We start from the raw sequence: 14159 nt of genomic DNA on the forward strand, positions 1-14159 counted from the left end.
CCATTTTTAAGACTTTGGTTTGGTTGCATTCCCCGTATTTCCAGTGTCCACCTAATAGCACTTTAGAATCCCCAGTGTTTGTCAGTTTCCCTTTCTTCTTCTTTGAGCCTGTGTAGACCAGTGCAACACATTTCAGTTTACTATTTTTTTCTGTCAACTTTTATTCCTAGCCGTAGCTAACACAGATCAAGTTCACCTCGTCCTTTTCTAGGCTTATTCCATTAGCTGGTCTCAGTTTCCTTACTTGTTCTTTGTCCTTCCCCCTCTGCCAACATGTACTCAGCCAGTTGTCTTATCCATTGCCCTCTGTGCCAAGATGGTAAAGTCCCCTCAACTCCATGGGCTTGGCAAGCTCTGTTCCTGGTGCCTTACCCTGTCATGGTATCACAGAAGTGAGTGGCCACTGGTTTACATCATTGAATAGGAACAGCTGAATTGTGGTGAAATTTCATTGATGCACATGGAGATTTGCATTGACTATGTATGACATACATAAAAAGTAGAAAGTAGTGGGGTTTTTTATATTTAAAAAGCATCTGAAATTTTAAAAATCATTTCAGATGTGGACTATATTGAAAAATAAAAGATGGGACTGTTTGGCACATAGTCTGTGGTCTGCTGACCCTTGCAAAGGTTGTAGGACATTGGTAAGCAGAGCCAACAGATGATACTTATTTGTTCTATAGGATATGTTAAAACTTACATACTTATAGGTCTAGTATATATTTTTTCAGCATTACCTACCTCCCACTGTTCCCTTAAATGACTTTGTGAAAGCCTTCACCATTGGAAAAGATTGCTGGCATTGAGTGGATGGCATGTTTGCTCCCCACTATCCCTTAGCCATTAGGTGGTGGCCTTTCCCAATTTCTTTTCAATTCTCAATTGCCAGCGCCCTTCTCATGTCCTTTCATTACCTACTTGTCCTCCATTAAAGCTGCAGAATTTTAAGATTTGTTTACTACTCATCCCAATTCGTTCAAGCCGTGTTTTCCTTCCAGATTTCCTTGTCACTCTTCTAATTGGATCTCTTCTACAGTTGTTGCTGTTTTTATATTTACTTCTGAAGGGTTGAGGGTTTTACAACACTAAAACATAAAATCCTGTAAGTCCACAAAGATTATCTGCCACTCTGTTGTCAGAAATATGTAGCGAGGACCTGAAATAGTTTTCTTACCATTAATTGGTTTTGAGTTTCTTCTCCACAAAGGTGAAAAAGTAAACTTTCTGCAAGATGAATTTTCATTTGTCAGGTAAAAAGAAGCGCTAAAATTTTCCTACAGGAAAGTCATTGTTTTCTCTCCTGATGCTGAAGTCGAGGACAAATGAGCCACACATGCCCTTCTATGCGGGAAGTATAAGTACTAAACTACAGTTAAATGAAAAGAATTTTAGAACCATGGAGATTATGTGAGCACCTAGTTCTTTTGAGAGACCTGGATATGAATCCAGTACAGCTCCTTCCCAGCTATGAAAGTAACTCTAGGCAATGGTCTTCTCTGATCCTGATTCCTCATGAACAAAGGCGACAGTCCTCCAAGGATTGTCTTGTCCTCCTGGTGGTAGGAGGTCTCACTTGTGCTAGGCAAGTGCTCTATCGCTGAGCCATACTGTACTAAATAAAATACTGCAAATGAAGGGCTTAGCTTCTTGCCTACTACATTTAAAGCCCTTGATAAATGTCGGCAATTAAGTATTCATCACACAGGAGAAAATGACAGTAAATGGCAGTACCACCCGGCATTCCGATGGAAATACAGAATTAACTTGGTCTAGATAAAATACTGATAGTACGTACTAACATTTTAAAATTATGGGCTAAAACTTCAATACACCCAAGCTAAATTACTAATAGCTAATTAATTTTTCCCTTCAGCTCCTCCTTTGAAAAGGGCGTCCTTAACCAGGATCTTGGTGTGTGGTGTATTGAATGTAACTCAACATGAAGGATTCACTTTAAATTGTTTTTTCTCTTAGCTATCTGATATAAAAGTGACAGATACACTTTAGAACGTTTCCCAAAAATAACTTGATTAATCATCACCATAATTTGATCCCAGGGTTTTTTTATTTGAAGGCACTAAATTTACAGATGTCTTCGGTATAAAGCAGATGTCTTTTTATTTTAGGTTTCAGATCTGCCATTTAATTGGTGAACCTTGGGAAAGATCGACCTACCTTTTATAACCATTAGTATAGTATGTTGATTGTGAAGACGAACTTGTATCTTCAGCTTAAGCAGTTACTGAAGACACTATGAAACGAGGTCTGTGCCTCATGCCTGGGGCATAGTAAGCAGAAAGTAAACAAGAGTAGTCACTGTTTACTGACCAGTACAGCCCTGCACCGTGACTGCGGTACCCTAGTTTCTACAGCTGGATGATAGGACAGCCTAAGGATGGAATGTAATTTGAATGTCCTACTGCTTCTTTTATAGCTGGCTCCTGTATTACCAAGAAGATGCCTTCTATCATCAGTGTGTACTGGAAGAAGGCCTCTATGTTGACCTTACTTCCTGTGGCTGCCCGTCAGCTAGAGTCCGAGCTCTCAAGCCCATTGACTACGTGAGTAACCTACTGAGCTCATAGTTGTGAGACACAGCTGAAGTACCTGGGGTGCAGGAATTAGAGAGGCAAGGATTTGAGTCCAGTTGCACCACTTCCCAGGTCTGTAACTCCAGGCAAACTGGGTCATCTCTCTGAAATTGAGCTTGCTTGTCCGAGGAGCCAGGAGTGATTGTATCTACCTTACAGGATTCTTAACAAGTCCTAAGTACAATAATGTACATGAAAGGCATAGCTCTTTGAAGAATAGTTTATAATGTGAAATTAGAAGAGATATTACAATGGGAAATGCCAAATTATCAAAACAGGAGTAGTTTAATTACTTGTTATTAGGAGATCGAGGTTCACACATGAAATCCAGCCAAGGTGATTTGTAGGAATGTGATCTCCAAGCATTAGAGTAATGTAGACTTGTGCTTATATCTAGGTTTGGTACTTTTACTCAACTTGATTGAAATTGGCAATTTTGCATATGTTAACTACAACAAGAACAGCAAAATTGACTCTATAAAGCCACTGAAGTTTTAAATGAGATACTCAAAAGTTTTTATAGCTGCTTAATTATAAAAAGGATAGCATGGTTACCTTTACATTGTAATTGGTACCTTTACATTGTATTAGAGTCATAGAATAGTTTGCGACTCAGGTTTCCAAGGTCCGACAAGGTCTGGAGCACCATTGGCATTGACTTTAATCTTGGATGCGGGAAGCTAGGACTTTACTGCCTGGTCTATGCAGAGTTATTTGAGTCCCCAAGGAGGCCCTTGTTTGTAGAATAAATAATTTCTTCTTTACCACACATGTCTTCATAGATGTAAGAAAGCCAAGGGCAGTACTCTGGGCTGTCAGGTCTAGGCTCCAGGGTCTGTGCAGCAGAAGTGATACTCCAGGGTCCTTATTAAGATGGTTCTCCAAGGATATGTCAGTCAAAGCTGGAGACATCCACAGAACTGCTGCAGAGCTCTAGATGATAGTGGGAGTGACTGACCTTCCGGCAGAGCTGATGGGCGGATTCCCATGCTCGGCTCCTTTGATCTCAATCTTAGCAGAGTCATCGTGTTTCCAAGGCATTCCTGGAGAGAGTATTCTTGGTATCAGTCTAAGAATAGCATGTGGGCTGAGGAATAGGAGTAGAAATAGACTTCTTGGTGGCTCTCACTTGCCCCACAGACACTAACTCAAAAGTATGAATGAATCTTAATGCTTCCTGTCTGTAACTAAACCAGTAAGAGGCATAGAAACAGAAAGTGTGATTTTGTTATACAGGTCTTGATGGCATTGAAAAAGCATTGGAAAGCCATCCACATTTTCAGAGGAGGGGATTTTATATTTTAAGGACATTCCACTGGATACATCAACAGAGACAATGCTTGGTGTTCATTAACTCTTAAAACAAAAGATGAAGGCACTTTGTTAAAAAGGTTTTTGCAAGATCTTTAACTTGGAGAACTGAATCAACTAAAATTTAGGCAATCTGTATGAAAGTAGATCCCAGTGACTGGGTTGCTTAAATACTGTGTGCAGGACATTTTCTGCCCATCAGGAAGAACACGTGAAACTGATTTAGTCCCCAGAAGGCTAGTTTTTGAGGATGTTATTTGGTATGTGTGTCGAAATAAACAGTTCTCTAAGAAGGAGCTGTCTCTTCAGGTCCAGTCACATACAGTGTCCATGCTCCCTTTCTCTGGACAGTCCTAAACCCTGATCTTCTGTTACCCCATCTTGTCTGCTTTCTTTGTCCCTCCACTTTGGTCTTAGGATGAGAGACCTTTTTGTATATGTGCCTGTGCCACAGCCCAGTGATTCCTGATTCATTGTAGGAAATGTTTCTATCCAGCGGTGTTAAGTTTATGTATAAGGTAATCTATTGGCTTGGCTTTGCTGCAGCTTGCAAGGCTATTGCTTGAAGTTTTTTTTTTTTTTTCTTTTTCTTTTTGATTTTCGAGACAGGGTTTCTCCATAGCTTTTTGGTTCCTGTCCTGGAACTAGCTCTTGTAGACCAGGCTGGCCTCGAACTCACAGAGATCCGCCTGCCTGTGCCTCCCGAGTGCTGGGATTAAAGGTGTGCGCCACCACCACCCAGCCTATTGCTTGAAGTTTTGCAAACACATTAAGACCTGGTGCCTGGTTCCATAATGGTATCTTATTGAAAAGCCTTAAGACTTAATCTTCATATAGGATCAGTGTGTTCTTCAAATGACAGTTTTATCCAGGCTAACCTCTGCCTGTAAAGATGGATGTTAGAGTCTTGAGGTCCTGGGGTGTATAATCCGTAGTGTTGCAATAACTTCATAGTGGAAGGAGCTTTCCTGCCTTCTTTCCACATTGTTTTTAATTTGGTTTCCACTGATGTGACCAGAGACAGTCTCTTAATTTATCTGAGTCTCAACACTTCAGAAAGAAACCAGTTATATCAGGTATTCTCAAACCTTTAACAGCTTTTAGTTCTAGTGCAACTAAATAGACTAATAACAAATATAGCAGACATGTAAAAGAACTCCATCCATCCCAAGTTTTCATATGGTTAGAGGGAATAATGTGTTTTAACTTTCACAGATGTCCCAGAATCTTAGTACTTTCTGACAGTGTTTATAGTTTTTGTTTTCATGTCTGTCTCAGCAATCACAGATCAGTTGAGTGGCTTCCATCTCAGACTGAGCATTGAATGTAGATTCACGTTTGCCATGTGTCTTGGTGGACAAGGGTGACTGGATCATCTTTGATCAGGGACAGGACTATTCATGATAGTGGAAGAGTGGAAAAACTAAAATCCAACCAGAGTCACACAAGATGCTTGTGTTCAGAAAGACATCATGTGTCTGTTTCTCTTCCATGGCTGAAATCATTTTAAGACTAAGACTCGCCAATGGACTGGGAGAACTGGCTTTTCTCCTTCCTTCCCAGCATTGGTACAATTGACAAGATAATATTCAAACAGCCTTACTCCCCGTTGGAACTCAGGTTGTCTGTGTTATCAGTTTAGGCAATGAGACAGGGAAATTTAAAACACCTCTGTGAATTCTTTGTTCTGCCCTTGTCACAGAGCCAGTTGTTGGCATTTTTTCTTAAGAGAGCCCAGAGGAGGTTTTGTGATCTATCAGATGAAGAGCATGGTGCATAATGGAATATAGTACTAATTCCCTCTTAGGTTTATTATAGAATTTACTGTGGGAGATTCCTTGGTTTTGTGTCAGTATGAGAAAAAAGAAAAGTAGAGCAGGTGGTATTGGGAAAGTGCACCGCGGCCCAGAGGTCCCATCATCTCCGCTGGAGGTGTGATTGTGTTCCTTGGTGTAAGTTTCAAGTCACCTCAGAGCCACTTTCCTCGGGTGGTTTCTCTGGAAGAGTTCTACCAGCCGTGTTTGATGCGCTTGGTGATGACTACCAGATGTTTTTCTAAGATGAAAGAGATCAACGGTTAAGTTTAAAGAAGCTTAAGTGTCTTGCTGAAACTACAGCCTTCTATATTTAGAAATGATTGTATGAGTAACCTGATGACAGGAAGGCCAAGCACAGTGCTTGTGACATGCGTGCAGGCTCTGGGAATAGAGGTCATAACTGTAATTTGTAATTATTAATTTGGGAGAAGGAAGTTTAAAGGTTGTTTGTTATGCTTTGATTGGAGGGAAATGTTTAAAGTGATTGAATTCTCTGTAGAAATATTACTACTGCAAAATACTAATATTATTGAACATTCATTTTACATTTATCTATTCATATTACTGTGCATCTATTAATTATTGTGTACCAGATTTTTTAGTAAGCGCTAAATAAAAGACAACAGAGAATTAGATAACTTAGTGATGTGTGTGGTGAAATGCGGATGTCCTCTTCTTCCTGTACCCCCAGAGTGTGTTTCCCAGATACCTGTTCTTGCCACTTTCTGTCTTACCTGGAGGTTTCTGTTGTTGTAACTCCACTTCTCACCTCAGCCAATGTAGCCAGTTCCACGTGCTTAAGGGTGTGGCACCACACACACTGGCATAGGCCCCTCCCACATCAATGTTTAATCAAGAAAATGCCCTACAGGTTTGCCTACAGGCCAGTCCTGTGAAGGAATCTTCTCAATTGAGGTTCCCTCTTCCCAGATGATTCTGTGTCTGTTGACACAAACAAACTAATCATAGGCACACACACATTCACAGCAACCAAAGAACCACAAGGCAATTTGTCTGCCCTAAATGGTTATTCTCTATACTTCTAGTTTTTGTTTTTTCTTTTTTTTTTTTGTTTTGTGTTGTTGTTGTTGTTTGTAAATATCCTTGCCATTAATCATAGCTACTGAACTATAGGGACCATGGACAAGGTACAGACGATTAAGTTGGTTTTGAACTAAGTAACTCTGATAGTTTGAATGTAATTGACCCCAATAATCTCGTAGGGAGTAGTACTAATAGGAGATGTGGCTTTCCTGGAGTGAGTATGACCTTGTTGGAGGAGGTGTGTCACCATGGGGGTAGACTTTGAGGCTTCCTATGCTTACGATGCCACCCAGCGTCTCAGTCAACTTGATATTGCCCACAAGGTGTAGGACCCTCAGCTACCTCTCCAGCACCACATCTGCCTGCACGCTGCCATGCTCCCCACCATGATAGTAATGGACTGAACCTCTGGAACTGTAAGTTGCCCCCTCAGTTAAATGTTTTCTTTATAAGAGTTTCTGTGGTCATGGTGTCTTTTCACAGCAATAAAAACCCTAACTAAGACAGTGACCTATAGTCCCCTCTGCTTTGCCCATGGCTATAAAAATCAGGGCTCCATTATTTAATAAGTAGGCAAATGATCTAGTCCTACCAAATATAAACACATCTTACCTATATACAGTTCATTCTTGTTCTCCAACTCATGGCGAAACAGGAGCTGTTCTTTGGATTTGTTGTGGACTTGGATCTCCTCCTCTTAAAATGCTCTGTGTAGCTTTGAAAGTTGAACGATGATGGGGAACGTCATTTATCACTGCCCTCTGTTGATGTTCAAAGCTAAACAGACTATTTTAAGACTAACAGGCAACCATATGAGAATAGGTTACCGGAGCAGTTATTGGCTGTTAGAGGTGTGAGTTCCAGCCTGCCAAGCTGAGACAAGTAAATGTTGGCCCAGTGTCTTGTTGGGCAGCCTGTTACTACATCACCATGGGAGCAGAAGTCTGCTGCTTGCTTCCACAGTGTCTCCATGGTGGCCTGGCATAGAAGTTTGGCTTTCTGAAATAATAATTCTTATCCCATGAACTATAAGCAGAAAAGCCAAGGAGACATGGTAATAAGAACCTGTAGGAGAAGTTGGAGTGAAATTATGATTCTGATGACACATACAGTCAAGAAATAGAATCAGAATTAAGATGAATTATTCTATTTAATATACAGTGTATGTAATATCACTAAATGTTATGGAGACAGTTGCCTCTCACATGAAAAAGAAACAGTACCTAAGGTTTTTTACTCTAAACACAGCCTATACATGAAAAACAAAATTTATGAGTTAGAAGAAAATACATGAAACTCTCCCAATGACACTAGAATAGGATAGTCATCTTTAGACACAGAACGCATAAATTAATAACAAAAAGAGAAGGGACAAACATGAGTCTATGCCACTTGTAATCTATGTCTTGTTCACTTGAGGGAATATCACAGGCTTGGTAATTTACAAAGAAAAAATACCTGTTTATCTTATAACTGTGGAATATGGGAAGTGGAAGATACAGCTGCCTCTGGTGCTAGTCCTCTGGCTCCTGGGGGCTGCAGAGTCCTCAGGCAGCAGGGGTGAGGGAGCTGTGTACATTGCATGAGGAACTGAGCTCCTTAGCTGTAATGTGTCCCCTCTTCCTATAAAGAACATTCTTCCTGGATTCAGTCCCCACTCTTAAGGCCTCATTTAGCCTCAGTTATCTCCTGAAGGTCCTTCTTCCAAACACCCGTGCTGGGATGAGTTTATTTTCTTTAAACTTCATGTTGGTAGAGACACGGAAACAGCACAGCCATAATGAATTACTGAAAATGTGGTCACTTAGCAGGAATTCCTGTCTTGCAATCCTAGAGGCTACAAGTCTGAAATGGTTGCACAGGCATAAAATTAAGGTGCAGATAGATTTTCTTCTGTAAATTTCTAGGTGGTAAAACATTTCTTTACCTCTTCTCGAGTCTACAGCTTTTCTTTGGGGGCCTACTGGTCTTGGCTCACCTCTGACCTGCCTTGCTTTAACGACCTTATGGTCACACTCTGATTGCCTCAGTAATCCTGTTAAGATCCTTAATTGTTGGTCATGTTTGTAAAGTCCCCTTTCTGTATTCACTGATTCCCAGAATTAGGATGATATTTTTATGTTGTGGATGGTCAGGCATCAATTACTCAGCCTGCCACAGCAAGCTACAAATTGAAAGAATAGGCTTACAATATTAACTCGTAAAGGTTTCGTGTATAGAATACAAGGAGAACTCTTCAAGTGAAGTGAAGAAGTCAACAGGCTATAAACCCACCATTTGTAGATGAGAAAAATATGGCTTAGGGCATGCAAAAGATATTCAACCTCAAGGATGATCACAGGATCATCAAATTGAAACAATAATGAGACTCTGTTGTTTTACTTTAGATAGAAGTACTTAAAAAGGTGACAGTACTAAAATTTGGTTTAACTGCAGAATTGCTCAAACTGTAGTTGGTTGACAGGGATTCACTGCCTTACGATCCTGGAGGCCTGCAGATTAATGTGATTATTGACATGCAGCTAGTGAAAGAAGTACAGTTAAGTGGGGGCAATACGAGAGTGTTTGCTATAATACTGAGAGATAAGGCAGCACATTCAAATACTAGAAAGTACACAGCATAGAGTTAGCAGCGGGGAACTGTATGTATGAAGAGCAGAGTCCAAACACCATAGGAAGGAGAAGCAGAACAGCACTAGGAACCCTTGAGCTTGAATTTAGATGTACTCAGTACATTTCATTTACTTAAATTTTTGATATAAAATTTTGTATATTGGACTCTCTAATGTTGGTCAAGCATTAAATACCAGAAATCTAAGTACACAGAGGAAAGGGAAGAAATGCTACAAGTAATCTCTAATTTTTGTTAGCCTTTTATTAATTTGAAACAAATGCAAATTAGAATATAAAGGTTTAAATATGATTATATTGAGTGGCAAAGCACTAATGAACTCTTTTAGAATTTTACTGACATTTCCTGTTATTCATATCATCCAACTTGACATAACATTTAATGATAAATACTTGGCTATTATCAGAAATTATGTGTATTTTTAAATATTTAATTACATGTTGCATAAAAAACCTAGAATAGTTTGATAGTTTCATATTCAAGGAAGTACAACTCTAGTTATTATGCCTGATTTGATCATCTTACAATGTACAGTGAACCTAAGAGATACATAACACATTATTGGCCAGTGAAAGTTAGAAAAAATACAAATGGAAAATCAAAATTGTGGGTCTTGGATGGATGGCCATATGCTGTTTGCTCTTTTAGAAATCAATTGTACATGCCAACATGAGACAGTGAAACTTACTTTTCTAAGATAAATGCAAAGGGCTCTGTGGGAAGGGTAGCTGTTGAAGTTTGTCTCAGCTCTTGACTCGGCTCTAACTCCACCAGTTGATGCTTACCTGAATATTCCAAGCGTGTGTGTGTGTGTGTGTGTGTGTGTGTGTTCTTTAGGTCTTCATTTCCGATCTACTCAAATGTGAGGATGAAATGAACTGGTGCTTAAGCCCATTAGTGCAGTGCTAAGTGATAGGGTAGCAGCCCAGACAATGGTTGGCCCATATTCATCCAAAATTAGGACTTGATAGACTGAAGGTGTTAATATGATTTTGTAGCCCGGAGGTTTATATCATATTAGAGTCTTTTTTAAAGGTTTATGAGCCTTCTGTTAGATTACTGTCATTTCATTTAGCTTTTCCCAGTAGTTTGGCATTTCTTTAGAAGTGAATTATATTTAGGTCACACATTATGGTTCAAGTCACTAAGTTAGTTTGGCTTCACTTCCTTTGAAACTGGCTTCAGTCTTACATTTTTTCTCTGCTCCCCTTCCTGCCTCTCTCCTCCTCCCTTCAACCCCATGCTCCCAATATACTCGGAAGATCTTGTCTTTTTCTACTTCCCATGTAGATTAGATCTATGTAAGTCTCTCTTAGTGTCCGCATTGTTGTCTGGGATTGTTGTTTGTAGGCTGGTTTTCTTTGCTTTATGTTTAAAAACCACGTATGAGTGAGTACATGTGATAATTGTCTTTCTGTGTCTGGGTTAACTCACTCAAAATAATGTTTTCTAGCTCCATCCATTTTCCTGTAAAATTCAAGTTGTCATTTTTTTTCTTCTCATTCCACTCATTTTTTTTTTTTTGCTTTTAGTTTAGTTGTTTATTATTGGTATGATTCATTAGTAAAACTCTTTAATTCTGAGTTTTCCTATGATACACTTTTTGCTTGATTCCAACCTTTTATTAATTACTGGTTTACTCATTTTCTGTTTTTTATCATTCAATCTTCATAGGCTTTATGTATGTTAATATTTACTTAGTTCTGCCAAAAAAAAAAAAAAAAAAACAGGTAATGGCCAATCCAGTTTCTTACAATCTACTCATTCTTGATCAACTCTTCAATAGGTCCAGAAGGCTTATTTCCCTGCAGATCTTTATCTGTAGAGTAGTTAAGACCTCAGGTCTTTTGTCTTCTTCGCCCAGTTTGCTGTCACTGTTCATTTTATAACCTATAAGCAGGCATGCACACATTAAAATTCATGTCAGGCAATCCCATGAGTACCTACTATTAGGCTTTCATAGAAACAAACTTGTGGTTCAGTTTGTTTATATGGTAGATTACATTGACAGATTTTCATATGTTGAACCATTACTGCATTTCTGAAATGAAATCGACTTGATCATGGTGAATGATGGTTCTGATATGTTCTTGGATTCGATTTGCCAGTATTTTAGCAACAATGTTCATAAGTGAGATTGGTTTGTAATTCTCTTTCTTAGTAATATCTTTATGTGGTTGGGTATCATGGTAATTGCAGTCTCATAAAAAGTGTTTGGCTATGACCCTTCTACTTCTATTATGTGGAACAATTTGAGAAGTATTGGTATTAGTTCTTTGAAAGTCTTGTAGCATTCTGAGCTGAAACCATCTGGTCCTGGGCTTTTTTTTGGCTGGGAGGCTTTTGATGATTGTTTCTATTTCTTCAGCAGTTATTGGTCTGTTTAATTTGCTTATCTGGTCTTGATTTAATTTTGATATGTGATATTTATCCAGAAAGTTGTTCATTTTTCCTTTAAGTTTTCCAATTTTGTGGAGTACAGGTTTTCGAAATATGACCTGATGATTCTTTGAATTTCATCCATGTCTGTTTTTATGTTGCCCTTTTCATTTCTGATTTTGTTGATTTGGATATTCTCTCTCTGCCTTTTGGTTAGTGTGGATAAAGGTTTGTCTATTTTGTTGATTTTCTTGAAGAACAAACTCTTTGTCTCATTGGTTCTTTATATTGTTTTCTTTGTTTTGATTTTGTTGGTCTCAGCTCTCAATATGATTTTCTGTCATCTAGTTCTCTTGGGTGAGTTTGCTTCTTTTTGTTTGAAAGTATTCAAATGTTATGTAAATTCTCTAGCGTGGGATTTTTCCAGCTTCTTTATGTATGCATTTAGTGCAATAAACTTTCCTTTTAACACTGAAAAAAGAAAGAAAAGAAACTGGCTCAGGGGGCAGAGACTCGCAGAGCTTAAGTTGTTGTGCTTTACAGATAGAACTGTTCTCGGTGTTTATGATTTCTAAGTAAAAACTTCATGTTTACTGCCTATCCAGCTGTTAAGTCTTGGGTTACAATCAGCACATTTTCCTTGTACACAGTGATTTGAAACCTAAAGAACTGAAGTATAGTGTCGAAGTATGTCATCTATTCGTTCTTAAGAAGTTAAATTGACACTTAGATTTAAGCGTTTTATACAGTTACATTGAAGGTGCATGTGATTGTAGTTTTTCTAGCAGAGTACATACTCCGAGGTCTCAGACCTGGTATAGTTGGCAGGTGTATTTGATGCAGAAAGTTGGAATCTTCGATATTCCCAGCTGAGCTCAGGGAGAAGCTCAGGGTCTCAGGTAACCTCATACATGCTGACAGCTGCTATTCTGTATCATAAAATGATTGGTCCTAGAACAATTTAGAGTAACAACAGAGGGATTAGGAATATAGCTTCTGAGGCCATTGAGCGTAAACTCAAAGCCAGCGATTTCCTTGCTTTGTGACCTGTTTCTTGACCCCTTAGCTGCAGAATGTGGATAAGACTAGTACCTACATCAAAGGTAATTTAAGGATTAAGTGTGAGAATTAAGTTCCATATCCCTAATGTGAATGTAGTTTCAGATTTGGAATTTTTCACATTTTAAAAGAATCCATTTTGATATATGGTGTTAAAGTAAAAACTCTGAGAGGTTAAAAAAGCATTCTGTAATTAAACACATTTCTGTCTCTAGAATGAAATTTATATATCGATACAGACTGGATAAATATTATAAATACACATATGTTTACTCAGGTTAAATTTGTTGCCAAATAAATTAGGAAGAAAATTGGTTTTAGACCTTTATTATAGAAATATGAATATATGCTTACTCATTTATATATGATACATATACCCAGTTAGACACATAGAGCAGTGATGACAAACAAGCGCTTACTAAGCAAAGGTAATTATTACTGTTATTATCTCAGCATATATTAATTGATGGGATAAGGAGGAACTGATTTTTTTCTAATCTAAATTTTTACTTAAATGAATTTTTCAAACATTCTTTTTCTTTAATAACCTGCCCACACACTCCTCTTTGAAACTGTATCCACTTTGCGTGGCTTAGACTTGACTTGGCAGGAATGTCTTGTTATTATTGCTGACTCCCAGGAGGAACCTTTAGCCCTGAGTGGTTGGCTCTCTTCTAATTTAACATGGACCAGGGCCATGACATTCACAGAGCTCAAATTGTAATTAAAATTTTGTGGTTTCTATTGTTCTTATAAAGTAGCAATTATTCTGTCATCTTCAGTTTTGAATACTTACTATTAATTTATGTGCCTTGCTGTCTTCAAATTTGGGAAATGCATGAGCACACAGATGGTTTTAAAAAAAATGTTTCTTGAGCACTTTCTGAATAATAGCTGTCTCCATAATCATGTCCACATCAGCCCCGTGTTGCCCTTTCGAATCCTCCAGTGCCTTGACTACATATGCAAACCAGTTGTATGTATGCATTTATATTTATTTATAAAGGAAACATGTCAATTGAAACAGTTCAAAATTTAATAACTTACACACAGACATACCTGATATATCACACCTCTAGAAGAGGAATCTTTGAGTTTAGAAACTGTTGAAATTAGGAGCGGCAGGGCTGCGTCCCCGGCACCCGGCCGCCCGCATAGCTAGTTTATACCCAGAAATAATTACACGGAAACTGTATTCTTCCAAACACTGCCTGGCCTGGCTAGGTCCAGTTTCTTATTGGCTAGCTCTTACATATTGTTCTAACCCATTTCTAATATTCTGTGTAGCCCATGAGCTGGCTTACCAGAGAGGATCTTAACCTG

General features: G+C 38.6%; 1 protein-coding gene across 1 annotated transcript in view; it reads left to right on the forward strand.

Annotated features, from left to right (window-relative positions):
* The window catches only part of Crybg3 (crystallin beta-gamma domain containing 3), a 111908-nt gene that overhangs the window by 82378 nt on the left and 15371 nt on the right, over positions 1 to 14159 (forward strand). Inside the window, exon 17 of the mRNA XM_050148707.1 lies at positions 2438 to 2564. Coding sequence (XP_050004664.1) covers positions 2438 to 2564 — 127 coding nt within the window. The remainder of the gene's footprint in view (positions 1 to 2437; positions 2565 to 14159) is intronic.

The sequence above is a fragment of the Alexandromys fortis genome, unplaced genomic scaffold (assembly GCF_014885135.2).
Source record: "Alexandromys fortis isolate MF-2015 unplaced genomic scaffold, M_Fortis_MF-2015_v1.1 scaffold_4, whole genome shotgun sequence".
NCBI lineage: Eukaryota > Metazoa > Chordata > Mammalia > Rodentia > Cricetidae > Alexandromys > Alexandromys fortis.